Source organism: Artemia franciscana, chromosome 2 (genome assembly GCF_032884065.1).
Source record: "Artemia franciscana chromosome 2, ASM3288406v1, whole genome shotgun sequence".
NCBI classification, from domain to species: Eukaryota; Metazoa; Arthropoda; class Branchiopoda; order Anostraca; family Artemiidae; genus Artemia; species Artemia franciscana.
In genome coordinates, this window is record NC_088864.1 from 34,779,553 (window position 1) to 34,799,637 (window position 20,085).

Sequence of the window (20,085 nt, forward strand, 5' to 3'; positions counted from 1 at the left end):
TATATACTCTAATTTTCCAAAATTTTCACATGTTTTATATGGAGGAGGCCCAACCTATATATATATTTCATATATTTATTGTCATTTTTAAAAACAACTCATACTGGCTAGTATTGGCTCTTACTGCTTCTTCATCTAGCCTTTTCAGCTATAGTTTCTTCAAAAGTCTGTTTGCAAAATTTACTGAGTATATTCAAGAAAAAGAAAACTAAAAACGAACAGAAATTAATGTAAAAAATTCCGATGTAACTAAAGATCTAGGTTAAAACTTAAAATGAACAAATATTACTGCTTTTTAGTTTATTTTACATGTATCTGCAAAACTAGTTCATATTAACTAAATCGTAATATTTTCCCCTATTTACAGAGTCTGCGAAACTAGCCCTTTACTGAAAACTGAGCTCCCTTTTATTTTTCTTTTAGATAAATGTTTTACATGCTATAATTTACTGATTTCATAAACAATTAAAGACTATTGACAGCCTTATATATTAGTCTTTTATTTTCTGCTGGCTACTTAAAGATGTTTCTGCCTCTAATCCTATTTCTTTGCGTTGGTTTTACATTTTTTAGGGAAGCACTAGTCTTTAAAAATCTTTGAACATAGGGAGATATTACGATTCAGTTTATTCACACCGGTTTTGAAAATCTATGTTGCATAAGTTACAAAAAAATAATTTTTTCTGTTTTCAATTTTTGAACTTGGCTCTTTACTTCCAATTAGAAAAACCTTGTTTTTAAAACTAATTTGGCTTAGAGGAGACCTTCCAGAGATTTTTCAGTTACAAATAAAAGCATCAAATTAAGATTGGAGGATGTTGACACTTTCTTTCGTTTACACTTTTTCCTTCTTAAGCTAGTAAATATATTCATACCCAAGAAATCCTGGAGCAAGACCTTGTGCTACCCAAATCTTCACACATGGAAGACGAGAGCTTTGCATCATCGAATTTAAGACATACCTCTACAATACCAATTGAAAACACCAAGCAAAAATACCAAACAACTAAAGAAGGACAAAAAAGAACTAGAATTAAAAGGGACTAGTTCTCTTCGAACAGAGAATAGAAAAAACTCAAATTATTTATACGAAAACATCAGCATTAATGAAATAAAACAAATCTTCACGTATTTCTGCTTCATTATACGGTTTTACTTTAAAAGAATCGTAAGAAACCTTAAGTCATTGCAGCGAAAGTTTGCATGTACTACAGAATTTCGATTTTTTTTTCTCGCATTATCACCTGTTTTTTTTTTTTTTAGTTTTGAGAAATTTCCCCCACTTCTCCCTGTAATAAAATTTTTCTTACACATCTACCAAAAGTATAATACAATATAAAACTGTTCTACAGCTTATTCAAGTCAAAAATTAGGGCATACACTTCAATATCTGTGCAGTGTAAAGCACCTTCCTAGTTGTTAGGACACTGACAGACTCCTGGATAAGAATCTGAGAATAATTTTCCAACACTAATGATATGAAATTAGAGAGTTTAGAATGTGATAATATATAGTGATAATAAACAGTGTGAGGGTAGTAGTTTGCGAAGTAGTAAAGGGTGTCTTAAGGAGAAAAGTTAAAAATTAAAAAAATTAAACTAAAAAAAAATTTTTTTATTTATTAATTAAAATTTATTATTAAATTATTATTTATTAAAATTTAATTATTAAGTCAAATTAATTAAATTGATTTATTTAAATTTATATTATTTATTAAAAATTTATTAAATTATTAATTTAAAAAATTAAATTTAAAAAATTAAATTTAAAAAATTAAAATAAAAGTGAAGGAGCATATACAAAAAGTTTCTGACTGATAGATCTTACGACAATAAAAAGAAACTAACAGAAAGAAGTTGAATTACCAAATTTGTGTAAATAAATAGACAGCTAACTCATGTTAGCACAAGTAATCAACAACCATTACGAAACATTCCTCCATAGTAAGGACCAAAGACTCAAGCGATGAAAAGAAGGGCCCTGAATTAAATTATATATAGATATCAATTATTAACTCCAGCGTTTGCAGGTACATAGCATGACATTATGCATTAGCCAAAAAGCTAACCTCACACCGCCCGACGGAAGTAAGAGCCAACAATGAATGTAGGAGTCCCAACTTAATGTTATTATCCTTTGGTTACTTAGCTAGCTCCGATTAGGTGCTCAAAACTTCTACCCTCACATGACCCAGTCAGTATAAAGCTTAAAGTTCTGTACTAGTAAGCATAAAGCAAATATTGATAGACGCTGATCGTTGCATAAAAACACCAAGTGGACAACTTACCATTATATCAATAAATTGGTTACTAGATAAGGCGTCATCCACACATGCTTCTACTTGGGTAGTAACCGATTTCCCAACAGCACAATTAGGCAGGAAAACCACACTTGCATCTTCAGCAAAATGCTTCTTTACGTAGCTTTCGGGTTCACCAATTCCAACTTGTCTTAAAGAGGAATATTCTAGAAAAAATCAAAGTTCCATATAGCAAATACGGTCCTGCTTCCAGGTATAATCTAGGCTATTATGTCAAATACCAATTTTACTCTCTTCGATCATTTTATAAACTATTACAATTTACTTTGTGATAAAAAATGACTTTAATCCGACTCGTACAAGTAGAATTTCCCCACAAGTACAATGTTTCCCTCCAATTCCCAGGGGCTTATAAATATACGTGGGTCCAGACAGAAAGGTAGCACAGACTCAATTTAGAAACTATTAATAACACCTGATTCAATAGTCGAATTAATCTATAAAAAAGAAAAGAGAAAAAAAAATTAATCGACTATTTTTTTAGCTTGAGGTTTTATACCACCTCCCTCGACTAAGACTTACGGGAACATCATCTCGTTTATTATCTTTCAGTATTTTTATTCGTTTCTTCCTGGTTATAATCCTTATTTCTCCCCTGCTCTACCTGCTAGTGGATACCTTTCTGGAGGGCTAGTCACTCTTATACCTAGCATTCTGGAATCAAATTTGATTTCTTTTTAAGATTTTTTGGTTTTTTACCATTTTTTCAAATGTATTTTGACTAATTGCTATTTTCCTACGGATTATTGGAATGATCAATGTGAGCTTTTATTTTAATACAGACTTGGGAAATCAAATACTTTTATTTGCAAATTCTCGGAAAAAATATGATACATGTGCATAGGGTGCCTTAATTTCGATCTGCTTCATTCAGTTTGTGCACGTTCTACCCATTTTATTTCCTCATTACAAAATTTATCAATTATAAATAAACCTTATAACTGTATATATTTTATTAATTCAGGTTAAACCAGCCAAATGGATCACGTTCTCATTTTTATATCCAGTCTAGCTTCTAGTATGGTTAAAGTTGTTAAAATGGTTATTGTTAAAGTGGTTAAGTTGATTTTCCAATTAGTGACCATAGACCTCTCAGGTTTTCGCTTTTACTGATGTAACAGTTAAGAAACAGAATTTTTTTTTATAAAGATGAGAGAACCAAGTTAATTTGGGACCTAAATTTTTGTTCATTCCCACATAGCACTTGTTGTTAAAGAGGTTTCTAAATTTGGTATAGCTAACTATTTTAGTCTTAAACCTGCAAAGTCAAATTTGCTTGATACTGATTGCACGCTCTACCACTTTGTTCATTGGGTTGAATTGTGTATGATTAGTTTCTGTGAAAAGAAGATATAACATGGGAACTGAGATGTCCCGTTGGTCTAATAATGCAGAATTGGTAGTTTGCAAATAATTCCGTTGAAGTTTGTTAATGTCGTTGGGAGGACCTCGGTTTCAAATCACTCTGCTCAACATGAGATGAAGCTAGCAAAGCGGCTTTTCAAAGAGTATTACGACAGAATAAGGATGAGTTAATACAAATTACTTAAGAATATGTCGAATGACCAACAACCACTGTTGAGAGTAGTAAACAATGCAAAAAAGGCAGCTTCGAGGAATCTTTCCAAAAGAGTATCGACCAAAAAAAACGTGAGTGGATCATTTTCACAAGTTAATGTCTGATGATCCTTAGCAGGCCTGGAAGCTTGATGAGCTTTTTTCGCATTGGGATCCTCAGCTTTTTTTTCTAGTCTTTCTTAGGATTTAGCGTTAAAAAATCTTAAAATAAGTACTTTTAAAGCAGGCATAGTAATCGCGGTTCCAACGCATGGAAAAAGCAAGTATGAAACGTACAATTCTTTCCCTCACTATTAAAGGCTCTCATTTTGGTAAGCTATTTGAGGTCGGTGTAGAATCTCTATTTGTTTCGCTAGATTTTGGTTTAGCCAGCTAGGTTTCTCGAGAGTTATTGGTTGTGATCAAGCATATACTGTCTATCTTCAGGTAATAAGTTCCTCTCGGATTAAGAGAGACTCGTTATATCACTTTTTGATTGTCACAAAAGTTACTTGTTTGTTATATCACGGTTCAAAATTTTTCGGTCATAGCATTCTGATTTTAGAATCCATGTTGCTTCGCGATCTCAGATTTCCTCTGATGACATATCAGTCAAAGGAGCGGTTAGACAAGAAGGAATATTAGCTTGAATTTTTAATTTATGTTCGAAAGATTTAGTTACTTCTTTAAAAACAATACATACTTAATTACCAATTGAAACTAGTTATTTGGCATATACTGATGACATTATTTTACTTAGTTGGTCTAAAGCAACATTAATTGATAATTTTCAGATCTTATTGAATGAGTAAAAGAACAGGTCTGGAAATTAACGTTACAAAATGTCAATATTTGAAATAAATGAGCCCCTTGGCTCTCACTCACTTGATTTTTGCAATGGGTAGGTGCTCAACGCTTAGAACTCAGTGGTATGCCTTGGCATTTGACGTTCTCCTACCAAAAGAGTATCATTCCATTTCATTTAGTCATTTAGTACAAAAGATCCAAAAGATTTTTGACTCTTTCATTCATATTCGTGGAAGAGATATATTAGCTAGACTTTATCAGTCAACGGTTGTGCCATAAATTCAAGTGGTACATCTTAACTTAAGGACTTAACTTAAGGACATCTAAGGACTCGATATAGTACCATCTTGAAAAGTATGCATAGAAGTAAAGATCCGCTTGAGATAATAAAAAATTACTAAAATCAAAAAACTAAATAAACAAGAGCTAAGAGCTCATATGGCACTTATGACGAGGCCGGAAGAGCCAAGAGCTCATATAGTATGAGCTCTAGCAAAATTATAAGAATTAATAGATTGATTTAAAGGGAAAATCAAAGGCTTAATGCCAGTAGGGATTTGAAATAAGAGCTCTGAGTCACTAGGTCCTTCTAAATATCAAAATTTATTAAGATCCGATCACCCATTCGTAGGTTATAAATACCTCTTTTTTCTAATTTTTCCTCTCCCTTCAGCCCCCCAGATGTTCGAATCGGGAAAATGACTTTATCAAGTCAATTTGTGCAGTTCCCTGACACACCTACCAATTTTCGTCGTCCTAGCACGCCCAGAAGTAGCAAACTCGCCAAACCACTGAACCCCACCCCCTATCTCCTCCAAAGAGAGGGGATCCAGTACGGTTACGTAAATCACGTATCTACAACATTTGCTTATACTACCCACCAAGTTTCATCCCAATTTCTCGACTCTAAGCGTTTTCCAAGATTTCCGGTTTCCCCCTCCAACTCCCCCCAATGTCAACAGATCTGGTCGGGATTTGAAATAAGGACCCTGAGACATTAGCCCCTTCTAAATATCAAATTTCATTAAGATCCGGTCACCCGTTCTTAAGTTAAAAATACCTCAATTTTTCTCATTTTTCCAAATTAACATCCCCAGCTCCTCCAAAGAGAACAGATCCGTTCCAATTATATCAATCACGTATCTATAACTTGTGCTTATTCTTCTTATCAAGATTCATCCCGATCTCTCTACTCTAAGCGTTTTCCAAGATTTCTGTTTCCCCCTCCATCCCCCTATGTCCCTGGATTAGATTTAAATTGAAAATTTGAATCGGATCTGATTCGAATTTGAATTCAGCATCTGAGATATAAGATCCTTCTATATATCAAGTTTCATTAAGATCTGATCACCCATTCCTAAGATAACCCATTCTCAATTTTCACGTTTTCCAAGAATTCCGGTTTCCCCCTTCAACTCCCCCCAATGTCACCGGATCTGGTCAGGATTTGAAATAAGAGCTCTAAAGCACAAGATCCATCTAAATATTAAATTTCATTAAGATCTGATCACCCGTTTGTAAGTTACAAATACCTCATTTTTCTAATTTTTCCGAATTACTCCCCCCTCCAACTCCCCCCAATGTCAACAGATCTGGTCGGATTTGAAATAAGGACCCTGAGACATTAGCCCCTTCTAAATATCAAATTTCATTAAGATCCGGTCACCCGTTCTTAAGTTAAAAATACCTCAATTTTTCTCATTTTTCCAAATTAACATCCCCAGCTCCTCCAAAGAGAACAGATCCGTTCCAATTATATCAATCACGTATCTATAACTTGTGCTTATTCTTCTCATCAAGATTCATCACGATCTCTCTACTCTAAGCGTTTTCCAAGATTTCTGTTTCCCCCTCCATCCCCCTATGTCCCTGGATTAGATTTAAATTGAAAATTTGAATCGGATCTGATTCGAATTTGAATTCAGCATCTGAGATATAAGATCCTTCTATATATCAAGTTTCATTAAGATCTGATCAACCATTCCTAAGATAAAGATACCTCAATTTTCACGTTTTCCAAGAATTCCAGTTTCCCCCTTCAACTCCCCCCAATGTCACCGGATCTGGTCAGGATTTAAAATAAGAGCTCTAAAGCACAAGATCCATCTAAATATTAAATTTCATTAAGATCTGATCACCCGTTTGTAAGTTACAAATACCTCATTTTTCTAATTTTTCCGAATTACTCCCCCCCCCCCCTCCCACCCTCCCAACTCCACCAAAGAGAGCAGACCTGGTCCGGTTATGTCAGTCACGTATCTTGGACATGTTTTTTATTCTTCCCACCAAGTTTCATCCTGATCTATCCGCTTTAAGAGTTTTCCAAGATTTCCGGTCCCCCCCCCCCCAATGACGCTGGATCCGGTCGGGATTTAAAATAAGAGATCTGAGTTACGAGGTCCTTCTAAATATGAAACTTCATTAAGATCCGATCACTCCTTTGTAAGTTAAAAATACCTCTTTTTTTCTAATTTTTCAGAATTAACCCCCCCCCCCCAATTAGAGCACATCCGTTCCAGCTATGTCAGTCACGTATCTAGTACTTCTGCTTATTTTTTCCACCAAGTTTCATCCTGATCCCTCCAATCTAAGGGTTTTCCAGGATTTTAGGTTCCCTCCCCAACTCCTCCCAATGTCAATGAACCCGGAGCAGATACAGTCCAGTTATGTCAGTCACGTACCTTGGACTTGTTTTTATTATTCCCTCTAAGTTTCACCCTGATCTCTCCGCTTTAAGTCTTTTCCAAGATTTCCGGTTCCCCCCCTAACTCCCCCCAATGATGCTGGATCCGGTTGGGATTTAATATAAGAGATCTGAGTTACGGGGTTCTTCTAAATATGGAATTTCATTAAGATCCAGTCACTCCTTCGTAAGTTCAAAATACCTCATTTTTTCTAAATTTTCAGAATAACCCTCCCCCCAACTCCCCCAAATAGAGTGGATCCGTTCCAGTTATGTCAATCACGTATCTGGAGCTTCAGCTTATTTTTTCCCACCAAGTTTCATTTCGATCCCTCCACTCTAAGCGTTTTCCAAGATTTTAGGTCCCCCCCCCATCTCCCCCAATGTCACCAGATCTGGTCGGGATTTATAATAAGAGCTCTGAGACACGATATCCTTCTAAATATCAAATTTCATTGACCCGATCACCCGTTCGTAAGTTAAAAATACCTCATTTCTCTATTTTTTCCGATTTAACCGTCCCCCCACTCCCCTCCCCCCAGATGGTCTAATCGGGGAAATGACAATTTCTAATATAATCTGATCTGGTTCCTGATACGCCTGCCAAATTTCATCGTCCTAGCTTACCTGGAAGTGCCTAAACTAACAAAATAGGGACCGACAGAATTTGCGATCGCTATATGTCACTTGGTCTACTTCTTCGTTTTCAATTAACTTGAATTTTACATGCATAATTTTACTAATTTATTTTTGACGTGGTGTGTCGCATTTTTCCAATGCAAAGAGGAAAAGAGTTTCAGTAGTGGGAAAATATGTTTCAAAATGAAAATGTATTCTTGTTTTAATAGTGCCTTTTAAACTACTCTAAATTAACATTATACCTAAATATCCGTTCTGCTTGTAGAAATTATCAACCCACTCTTGCTGCATTTGTGTGAAAATTGAAGGAATAAAATTTGCTTTTGAGGCTTGCCTGCCACCAATCAGAGAGCCACTGATGCGCTTCATCGCTAAGAGTTCATCAGCAATATCTGAAAAAGATAAAGAAAAAAAAGCAACAGACTAACTTACTTAAATCGTAACAAGCGTCTTTAGGCAAATAAGTGAGCAGATTTCCCATTATTGAAGTCGGGGGGGGGGGGGGGGAAGAGTGGTTAGCACAGATCTTAAAACGTCTGTTATCACATGTGAATGGGCACCCTCCACCATTTCTAATAATATTTTGGAAAAATAAAGTCAAATATATTGACAAATAGCTTCAAGCACAAATTGACTTGCAAATAAATACGAGTTTTTTCCTTTTAATTTTGAACTGCTTCATTTCGGGAAAACTAATTTAATTCTTAGCTAGGCTTTAAAATCCATTACGTTACGGTAAAAATATTGAAATTTTTTTCCTCTTGTATAAAGAATACGCTTTTCTGAATACGTTTTTGAAAGTGAAAAATTCAAAATCTTTAAAGCCAGATATCTTGAGAGATAAAACATTGGTACATAGATTTGAAGTAATGGATCCAGCGTAGTAAGTTTAAGGAGTTTAGACACAGAGTTAAATATCAAGGGTCACGCTTCGCTTTATTGTAAATATACCCATTTTATCATTCCTCATTATTCCGTTGCCTTTATGATTGTAAGTATATATTTCGACATTTTATTGTATTTATTTTTCATCAATGAGGGCAATGCAGCGCATTAAGTTTTTAATCGATGCTATTAAAATGCTTTTATTTACCCTAGTAAGTCAAAACTGCTTGTGATTTTGCTAACAGATATTTATTAATGAACACAAAACATTGGTAAGATTTTAGAATAGAAATGTTACTTAAATCGAATGGGGTTTCATTAAATCAGCATGTCAAAAGGGTCGACAATATGATTTTAGTACGTAAGATACTAAGTAACAGTGTTAAATGTATACTAAATTAATGATATGTAAGATAAATCAAAATAGGAAAATGAACATGTATTGTCGTGTGTTAAGCGTCGATATTTTTCAGGGTTTTCTTTTATTCCTGTCCTTCTGTTTTATTAAAGGGAAGATATTGAATTAAGACCATCCAACCTGTCATAGAGTTCTGATTCTAAGAGGGAGTCAGAAACACTCATAACAGTGATGCCCAGCTAATTAGATGAACTCATCTTAGAGCAGAAACGCCTGACTGCTCAGTCGATCCTTCTACAGCGGCAGTAAAAACGCAGCTTCCGTCAGCCGGACATTTCCTGCAATAGCTGAAGTGATCCCATCATAAGACGTATGTTGAAGGCTGTGGCAAGTAGGACATTTTGACTTTTAGGAAAGAAAAGAAACCTTTCTTATTTTCAATTATTCATTCCGTTTCGGAGGAATTATTCTTCAGCAATCACATCAAATTTTACGCTCAGTTTACAGTGAATTTAGATCATTAAACAGTTAAGATCTTTCTGATCTGATCCATTTCCCCTCTCAGCACTGATTTCTTTAATATGAGAACAAAAACACATAAGACTCTTTTATACGGAAAATACTTACATAACACCACTAATGATAAATTACTAGCATAAAAAATTAAGCAATTGCTCCTCCCACCATTTAAACATCATTTTGATGAGGGCTCTGATGATATTTCCATCAAAGTCCCTAATTCTCAGACCACGAAAAAGAAGCTCGCAGACATGGAAGCACGACTAAGAACTAAGCACTTTGGTTATTAGATGTGCTTTTTGTCATAGGGAAATATACTTGCAGTTTGATCAGAAAGACCGTGGTTTCATTTTGACGGAAAAGTATGTCAAATGACTCATTATGAATTGCTATAATCTATCAAGAATACATACTAAAGAACTGCCTTTCAGGGATATTATAATGATTGACCAAGCTTGCAACTGAGACAGGTCTGGTTGCGGCTGACAAAATGCCACGAACCTTGGCCTTCATTTGCAAAATGAAGTCGTCCGTGAAGATTCTGGACTTATCGTCTTTTTCAAATCTGCCATCTATCAAAGTTCCGACCCGCTGGGTTATTTGCTATAAAACAGAAAGAAAAGAGAAATGTAAAAATAAACCACTCAAATATCTTAATCTTAATAACTTAATACCTTTTGTACTATTGTATGAGTATTTCATAATAAATACATCTTATGTTACTACTAGCAGCAGTAGTATTAACATATTGTCTTTTGGTCAGTAGTCCCTCTCATCAAGCCCTAGAAGTTTCAATTTAATAGTTATCCATTACTATCACATTGCTGATATGTCCTTGAATACCTACATGTCCATAGACTTCTTGAAATTTTCATCTCAATGCTCTTAACCTTACAAGTATGCCCTCTCCGCCCTCTGATAACTTTGAATCTTTAAAAGTGCACTAGAACTACTGATTACCCATCCAATGAGCCACCTCTGATGTTTATAAGATCACGCTTTCTATAAAAAAAAAAACTTATATGCCCCCCTCAGGGCATGACTTGCTACCCTTGCCCTAAGGGATGTGGGGGGGGGGGCGTACCACTTTCGACTATTAAAAAGGGCACTAACCCTTTCAATTGCCAATCAAATAAGCCCTTTTTGAAGTTTCTATGACAAGTCATTCAACACGAAGTACCCTCGTCTAAGAAAAAAATAATAATACATAGTACCCACATCCCTCTTTACTTAGGCAGCGCTATTGCGCTGCCTACGATAACTCTTTACTTTTCAACATAGAAAACATCAAAAATTATAAGTTGGAGAAAATAAACTTTGTGTTTTCGTCATTATTATGATTATTTCATTCTTCTTTCTTTATTTTTGCCAAACCAGGCAACACTATATCCCAAACCAGATTAGATTTCAAAGTGTATCACAGCACACTGGTAACAAATTTAGGTCCTATTACATCACTCCAGTAGTTTCACAATTTTTACTTTTACTGTTGTCTTGTTTCAACAACCTATTGAGACAAGTTTGTATGAATACAACTGCGAACAGAAGCATATCTGATTAGGGATGTTTAAAAGTCTGAACTTTGTTTCATGCGAGAAGCAGTTGAAGGGTCATTGGAAGAAAGATGAAACTCTATAGAACCACCTTCTTCAGACAGCAAAAAAAAGTATTATTAAACTAATTAATAAACAAAAAAGGTAATGTTATAATATTTTTAGTACTAGTCATGACTGAAAATTTCACAAAAATTTAGGCCTAATTATCAAATCATTTAATTACTGGCACTTTTCGACGTCACAAAATGTCATTCTTTCTTACGTTGCATGATAATAATGATAAAAATAATAAAAAACTAGATGATACAGGAAGTTATTTTTTAATTTTGCTAAAGTTGCTATTAGCTGCATGGTTAACTAATGCAAGTGGTTTTTCTTTTAGTACCATCGCTTGAATGGCAATAGAAACAATTTTGAAACCTTCTTGTAAAGGCAAAATAAATAGTACATATTATACTAAAAGTCGAGGTTTCTAGCTTAAGGCAAAAGGGATTGAAAAATCTGATTCTAGAGTAAAATTTGATTTTCATTTTATGGGCAGTTGCTCAATGTACTTAACATGAATCACTGAAATAAATATTCAAACTATTTAGGCCTAAATTTTCCCAGTAGTTTTTGCTTACAACATTCTATAAAGAGTCAGGGAAAAAATCCATTTCACAGCAATCAATATAAAGTGAATCTTTGAATGAGCAGTTATTGTTATCACATTAAAAATTTGCAAGTCAATGACTTTTGTAGGAACAATAAGTACTGCACAAATACCAGAATGAAAATGGACCTGCCAGACTAGGTATCTGCTTATACAGATTTTGAACTACAGTTGACGTTAATCCTCTACCGTTTTTCAGAACCCAAGTTAGAAAAGTAGAGCGTCTTTTATAAGCAGATGGTAAAGACCGCCAAAATCTAGTTACCAAATTTATTTCATAAAAGAGCAACAAGCTCTTTTATGTCCTCTTAACCACCGAGCTGGTTTAAGATCACATTTTCAGCAATAACATTCTGCCAATGAAGAAGTGGACACCAGGTTGATAAAAAGATGCCATTTTTTGCTCTCCTGGTCTACCCACCCCAATAGCCGTTGGGTGGAGCAGAGGGGCATAAGACAACCATTGCATTTTGCCTTTCACCGAATGCCTCAAGAACCTGTCTTTTATTAAGGATCTCCATCACGTGATGCCCTGAACTGATAAGACGAAATTCACATTTATCTCTTTTAGCAAATTATATCCATTGATCGAGCGCATTTTTTTAAATAGGTTGAGTTACAAATATGACTTTGATGGTGTGTTACATAGCACCTTTAAATTAAGGTATTTGGTTATTCTAATTAATAACAAAATTCAAACCAACAGCTTTCCGATATTTTTTTTTCTTTCACCTTTCTTGCGTGTACACAGACTATTTGTCCCCAAATAATGGGGACAGGGGGGAGGGGTTACATAACATAGGTAAATTTTTCACTTAAAGATGGATGGTCGCACGTCAGGATGGATGATTCTTTGGAATGATCGTACCCACCAATTACTCTCGACTGAAGGCATGATCTTAATGCTTTGAAATATTTCCTAGGATGAAAAAGTGACAGGTGGAATGAACAACATACGGAAAATAAGGTGAAGAATCTAGACAGATTCGTTGATATACTATATTTGACCTAGATAGCAAAATTGTTGAGAATTAGACGACTAGCGAACAAACCTCTAGCACAAAATCACCAGGTAAGTCAAACTGCTTCACCAATTCAGGTATGTATACTTGTCCACTTCTTTGCAAAACTTCATTGACTTCTAATGCTAAACCGTCGATATAAGGTTTGTCCAAAAGCTGACCATTTACGAATTTCACACCTGGATGCAGCCTCGTGACTTCTGGCAAGCGATCTTCTATATGACTGTAGTCTACATTTAAGATATAAACAAGGTCTGTCAAATTTGCTTTCCCTAGAACGAGAAAAAAACAATAAACATTGACAAAATTCCATTTTAGCTTTTAAACAATATAACCAAATTGTTTCCCAAGAGCATTGTGGCTTGAAGGGCTTAAGCAGGGGATACTGAAAAACGATCGCAGGGTTTACATAATTGTTTCTCCAGATATTACACAGAGCTAAGAGCTCATATGGTATGAGCTCTAATAAAATTCTAAGAATCAATAGATTTATTTAAAACGAAAATCAGAGGCTTAATGATGGTCAGGATTTAAAATAAGAGCTTTGAGTCAAGATGTCCTTCTAAATATCAAAATACATTAAGATCCGATCACAAACTTGTAAGTTATAAATACCTATTTTTTTTCTAATTTTTCCTCTCCCTTTAGCCCCGAGATGGTCGAATCTGGGAAAACGACTTCATCAAGTCAATTTGTGCAGCTCCTTGACACGCCAACCAATTTTCATCGTCCTAGCACGTCCAGAAGCACCAAACTCGCCAAATCACTGAACCCCTCCCCCAAACAGAGCGAGTCCGGTACGGTTGCGTCAATCACGTATCAAGGACATTTGCTTATTCTATCCACCAAGCTTCATCCCGACTTCTCCACTCCAAGTGTTTTCCAAGATTTCCCCCTCCAACTCCCCCCAATGTCAAAAGATCTGGTCGGGATTTGAAATAAAACCTCTGAGACAAGAATTCCTTCTAAATATCAAATTTCATTAAGATACGATCACCTATTCGTAAGATAAAAATACCCTAATTTTCACGGGTTCCAAGAATTCCGGTTTTTCACGTGTTCCAAGAATTCCGGTTTCCCCCTCCAACTCCCCACAATGTCACAGGTTCTGGTCAGAATTTAAAATTAGAGCTTTAAAGCACAAGATCCTTCTAAACATTAAATTTCATTAAGATCTGGTCACACTTTCATAAGTTACAAATACCTCATTTTTCTAAATTACCCCCCCCCAACTCCACCAAAGAGATCAGATCCGGTCCGGTTATGTCACTCACGTATCTTAGACAGGTTTTTATTCTTCCCATTCAGTTTCATCCTGATCTCTACGCTTTAAGTATTTTCTAAGATTTCCGGTCCCCTCAACTGCCCCCCCCCAATGACGTTGGATCCGGTAGAGATTTAAAATAAGAGATCTGAGTTACGAGGTCCTTCTAAATATGAAGTTTCATGTAAGATCCAATTACTCCTTCGTAAGTTAAAAATACGTCATTTTTTCTATTTTTCAGAATTACCCCCCCCCCCCAATAGAGCGGATCCGTTCCAATTATGTAAATCACATATCTAAGACTTCTGCTTATTTTTCCCACCAATTTTTATCCCGATCCCTCCAATCTAAGCGTTTCAATGATTTTAGGTTCCCTCACCCCAAAATCCCCCCAATGATACCAGATTAACACCCCTCCAACTACTCCAAAGAGAGCGGATCTGTTCCGGTTATGTCAATCATGTATCTAGGACTTGTGCTTATTTTTCCCACCAAGTTTCATCCTGATCCCTCCACTCTAAGTGTTTTCCAAGATTTTAGGTTTCCCCCTCCCAACTCCCCCCCCCCCCAATATCACCAGATCCGGTCAGGATTTAAAATAACAGCTCTGAGACACGATATCCTTCCAAACATTAAATTTCATTAAGATCTGAAAACCGTTCGTAAGTTAAAAATACTTCATTTTTTCTATTTTTTCCGAATTAACGGGCCTTATGTTTGATGTGACCGTTTATTTTAAATTCTGTTTGTTTAGGGTTTTGTTCATTGATTAACAGTAAATTTTGATCGTTTTGAGTTTGTATAATAATACGACTTCATTTCTACTCGTTTTAGGTTTTAATTTTTATTCTTTACATTTTTTTTTTTGACAAACTTCCTTTTTCAGAAACTTTTTTGAAATAAATTCTTGTTTGTTTTTAACTGATACAAGTTTATCATTGGCCAATATTCGGAACATTTGTTAATTTTTTTAGGGGGGGGGGGGTCGGCTTAAGATTAAGAATTCTGGATTGTATTTGAAGTTTTGCATAAAATTTCGATTTTTAGTAGAGTTTTCTAGCAACAGTAGTTTTATATAATATATATTGAATAAACCTTTTACTCATTAGCTGATTAATACGAATTAAATTGGCTTAATTTGTGGTAATCTACGGAGCTGAAGCTATCCTGTAGACACCCTTGTGTATACACATGCCTTAATCTACCATTATATTAAAATAATCTTTTTATTTTATATTTCTTTTCTATTGTTTTTGTGTAGATAAATGTAGGCCAGGGTAATTTGCAAGAAAGAGTTCTGTCTTGATGCATTAAGGAAAATAGGACGTCATAAATCAACACAGCCCGAATTATTTCCTTAATTTTCTTAGTTTAATTGTGGTTTGCTTGGTCATAAAATTTTAACTGAGTTGCCTACAGTTTTAAAGAAGAGTTGCAAAAAAATTTGAATTTTTGTGCTAAGAATCAACATGAACAAATTTGTCTTCCAGAATCTATTGTTCTCATTAGGGTTCTCTCTGTCCAGTTTATTTACCCTGAGAGTTTAACACCGGTTAGAACAATGAAAGGCACATTTTTGAGTTTTTACAAATCAACACGGCCTGCTTTTTTCAAAATATTGTTCTTCCTCCTAGGTTTGTATTACCCAGTATAAATGTCTATTAATTGTTTAGCCAGCTAGGAACAAAACAGATTTGGTCCAATTTACTTCACGAATCAATAGAGCTGTTTTTTCGATACCTTATTACTTTATTGTCTTATAGAAGTGTTTTCACTGTATTTTTGGTCCCTTTGCCTTTATCTACATCCCCTGTAACTCTAAGCCAGTCTAAGAATTTTCAAAATATTGTATATTGATAAATGGGCACCTTGCAGTAATTTCTATTCATTTTAAGATCACCCATGTTGTAAATGTAAGTTTATGTTTATTCCATGCTTCAGAATTTCATTGACCATTAATCGTCTTAGCTTTGAAACTCACATTTGAAATGAGCCAAATTCCGCTGCTTTTCAGTTTAAAGTAGCGTCTATTACCTTTCAAGAAAAAGAAAGTCTTGTTTTTAGTTTAATTCTAACATTGGAGAAAAATTTGGAAAATAACTTACCCCCCTGAGAAATCAACTCATCGACAATTTCTCTAGCTAAATGTGTCCGGGTAATATACTCTTTTCCATCAATAGTATACAGGATATCTACGAGTTTCAGAGAAACTAATTTATTGATGACTTCCACGCAATTTCTTTCAGAAAGTCTGTAATTAGAAAAAAAGATTATTTACCATAATCAGATAATGTAATGTAATAAGATTGTTTTTGTTCTCTTAGGTAAACTCCCTAAGAGTGGTGTTTTAGCCCAAATTAGACACAGTGAGAAAGTTTCTCAAGGCTCTGAAATCTATTCTTGACCTGCTTATAAAGCTTCAAAGATTGTAGGAAAATGGGTCCTAGTTTTGAAAAAGGTTTTTCTAGGATGGTGTGCCAATTAACAACCTGTACATTTTTAAGTAGATTAAACAATGATACGGTTAGTAGCAACAAATTATAAATAAAGAACAGCCTGTGCCAATACAAACAACAAATCAAGTAAATAAATTTTTTAGAACTACATGTGCATAAAAAATATTTGCTGTTTGTGGTGATTCCAAACAGGGGAAGCTCATAAGCTATCCATCAAGATGTATTACTATAAAACATGCTTTTAAAAAAGAGTAATTTTTATGTGAATACTATCATCAACTTTAGCAAATACTTAGCAGAGGCTTCCGAGTCAGAGTCAGAATTCCTGAGAGTTCTGAGTCAGAATAAGAACAAGCTCAGTGAAAAGACAAGACAAGCCTAACTGAATGCAAGCAAGAGCTAAGTCCAAGCTACGGAATTTCAAAAGCACGGTTCAAAAACAAGCATGGTCTTGATTCGGTACATAAACGAGCTATGTCCAATCTGTAGGATATTGCTGAATGGGTTCAAAAACAAGCTAAGTCCTGACTCAGCACTATTTTGAGCAAAATGGCTATCTCAAAATTTTGATTGGATGTGTTTGGGGGAATGATGGGCGTGGAAGGGGGGTTAGTTACCCACCAATGACTTTCGACTATTCAAAAGGGCATTAGCCCTTTCAATTTCCAATCGAATAAACCCTTTTTGAAGTTTCTACGACAATTCCTTAGATACGACGTGGCCTGGTTAAAAACAAAAATAATAACAAATAATATATTGTGCCAACATCGCTCTTTTCTTAGGCAGCGCTATTGCGCCGCCTATGATATGGATACGCTCAGAGTTGGATGATTTGCCCTGACTCACCATCAGACTTAAGTACCTGATAAATGAACATAGATCTAGTCATGAAATAGTTTAAAGTACCCTTTAAATTGTTAGGTCATTAGAATTTATGGGAAATGATACACTTCTGGTCTAGGTCCTAGCAAATGTTGGAACTGCTGAAAATGCAACTGCAGATGTTGTGGCTAAATGGCCAGATTATGAGTATAAAAGACATAAAATGTGAATATTTTATACATATTTATAATGTATTTGATAGGGAGACTAATGATTACATTAGAGAATGTGTAAATCCAATTTTAATGCACCATCAGATGAACTGGTACATCAAGATATGTTGCTGTTACCATTTTCTGATTGAGGACAGGTCATGCCCATGAAATACATATTTTCATGAAGTCTAGGAAACATGATGTACAAAGAAATGTTTTCAGAAAGCTAATTATAAAGTGTTTTGGTGCGTTTACAATGAGAGCAATCCTATATCAGGCAACTCCCCCAAGTGGGCCCATAGAAAGGCTATGTCTTTATTGATTAAGTGTATAATAATTGTAATCTGCATAATATTCTATGATTTTTGGGTCTTTACCATATTTTTTATACCTATTTTATTTCGTTTATAAATATTTTTTTTATGTATTTTAACTGTATTTAAATTTGAGTTTATGTCTTTAGATACGTTATACGAACACGGCAGGACATTGATGTGATATACAGACCAATGCAAATTATTTAATCAAGAACATTCTGTATAACGTATGTACGTTAACATATTGTAACATATTGTAAGTGTTGACCTGGCCTGTGCCAAAATTTCATTTGTATGATTTTCAAAGTGACATGGCTTCAATAAAGCCCAAGATTTAAAATAGGATTGCAATTATATGAACAGTTGATCTGCTCAAACTAGACAACAACAACAATATCTGTAACTTATTCTATGGAGCATAGAGAAGAAATTCTGGAAGCTCCATTCAATTACACCAACAACAAACTTGTTCTAGTTATTGTGCATGGTTTAATTCCTGAGAGCGCATATGAGTAAGGTGAAAAGACAATTTAATGTGGTTTCTTTGATGAGAAGCCATTGCCTCAGAAAACCAGATTTGTGGTTTCATTTATTTCTTTCTTTTATAGCATTTTCAGTTATCTTTCAGGTACTTTAGAGGTATCTATTTTTGTTTAGTTTTCGATAACCCATACCTGAGGGCACTGTATTGTTTTTAATTATTCAGCTATGGTATATATCATCTGCATTGTACTAATCAAAGGGCTAGGCTTCTTGGTCTATTCCAACCCAAATCTTTAAGCTCTGCAAGAGTAATGAAATTTCGTGATAAAAAGAATTGTTATCAATGGGTAACTGGCACTTAAGAATACTAAAAATGCACATACCTTTGAACTGCTGATGACAATTGGGCTTTCTGAAAATCAGCAGCTAATTTCTTCACCTCCTCCCAAGTTGATCCACTCATTATAATTGAGTTAGGAGCAATTTAAAGGAATCACTCTTAGGGAATAAAAAACAATCTGAAAAAAAACATATCAAACACTTTTAGTTTGAAACCCATGTAACAAAGAGCATAAGGTTAACTAAAATGCTGATGATCCACCATACATGAGTGGAGGCTCATCGACATTTAATTAAATATCGAGCTTATCAAGTAGCCTAGATAGTTTACTAAAGTTTACCATAATTGATCAATATTTAGTTTCAACTAACTGTACACCTTAAAATTTACAATGGAGCACAAGTAAATATAATCTCGAAGCAATTCATTGATACGTTAAAATCATTGCCTTAATTATAGGCTACCCAAAAGATAACATATTACCAAGTGTTAGTACAACATTCTGCACAGAAGCTATCAACAAACATCCTTTGATATTTTTGTTTCTTTTACAGAAACAACACCAACCTCAGTGCTAGGATATACAATTAACATTGAATTGAAATTGTTCAAGGTGATTTGAGTCTTAACAACAATGTGTTATTGATGAATAGTCTCCTTAGCGTTTTCCAAACTAATTGAAGGTGCTGGAAAATTGAAAAAAAGGAGCGCAACTGATAGTCTACCAGAGTGGCAAAAAGCAATGTGTCATCTATGAATATTTTTATTCTTCTTCTTTTTTTTTCTCCTGCCTTCTCACAGTGAAAAAATGCTTACATAAATCGACAATTCGTAGTTGAAAGGTCCGGAAATTATGTCTTTGGGGATGAAAACCCCCACCCCGGAGCCCCCAGGGCAAGGCTCGTAATGCCATGGGGTCTATAAGGTTATACAGAAAGCGTGATCGTATAGACTACGGGGAGGGGTCAATGGTAGTCACACCCACCATTTCCCCTCACACATCCAATCAAAATTTTGAGAGAGCCATTTTGTTGAACGTCTTCGAAAAGTCAAGAAAATGTGTTTTAGGATGACACCCTCCCCTCAAAGGCGGTGGGGAAAGGGTTGTAAGTTATGTCCTGGTGGCAAGTAAATTTTATATAGAAAGGGCGACCGCATATACTTCGGAGGGGGGTCATTTGATTGGAAAT

The 20,085-nt window shown here is 35.0% G+C and overlaps 1 protein-coding gene across 1 annotated transcript in view; it reads right to left on the reverse strand.

The window, feature by feature from the left end:
* The window catches only part of LOC136040652 (E3 UFM1-protein ligase 1-like), a 68,853-nt gene that overhangs the window by 31,920 nt on the left and 16,848 nt on the right, over positions 1 to 20,085 (reverse strand). Inside the window, exons 2-7 of the mRNA XM_065724940.1 lie at positions 18,939 to 19,073; positions 16,368 to 16,513; positions 13,029 to 13,270; positions 10,182 to 10,371; positions 8,249 to 8,398; positions 2,288 to 2,466 (exon numbers count right to left, since the gene is read on the reverse strand). Coding sequence (XP_065581012.1) covers positions 2,288 to 2,466; positions 8,249 to 8,398; positions 10,182 to 10,371; positions 13,029 to 13,270; positions 16,368 to 16,513; positions 18,939 to 19,018 — 987 coding nt within the window. The 5' untranslated portion in view covers positions 19,019 to 19,073. The remainder of the gene's footprint in view (positions 1 to 2,287; positions 2,467 to 8,248; positions 8,399 to 10,181; positions 10,372 to 13,028; positions 13,271 to 16,367; positions 16,514 to 18,938; positions 19,074 to 20,085) is intronic.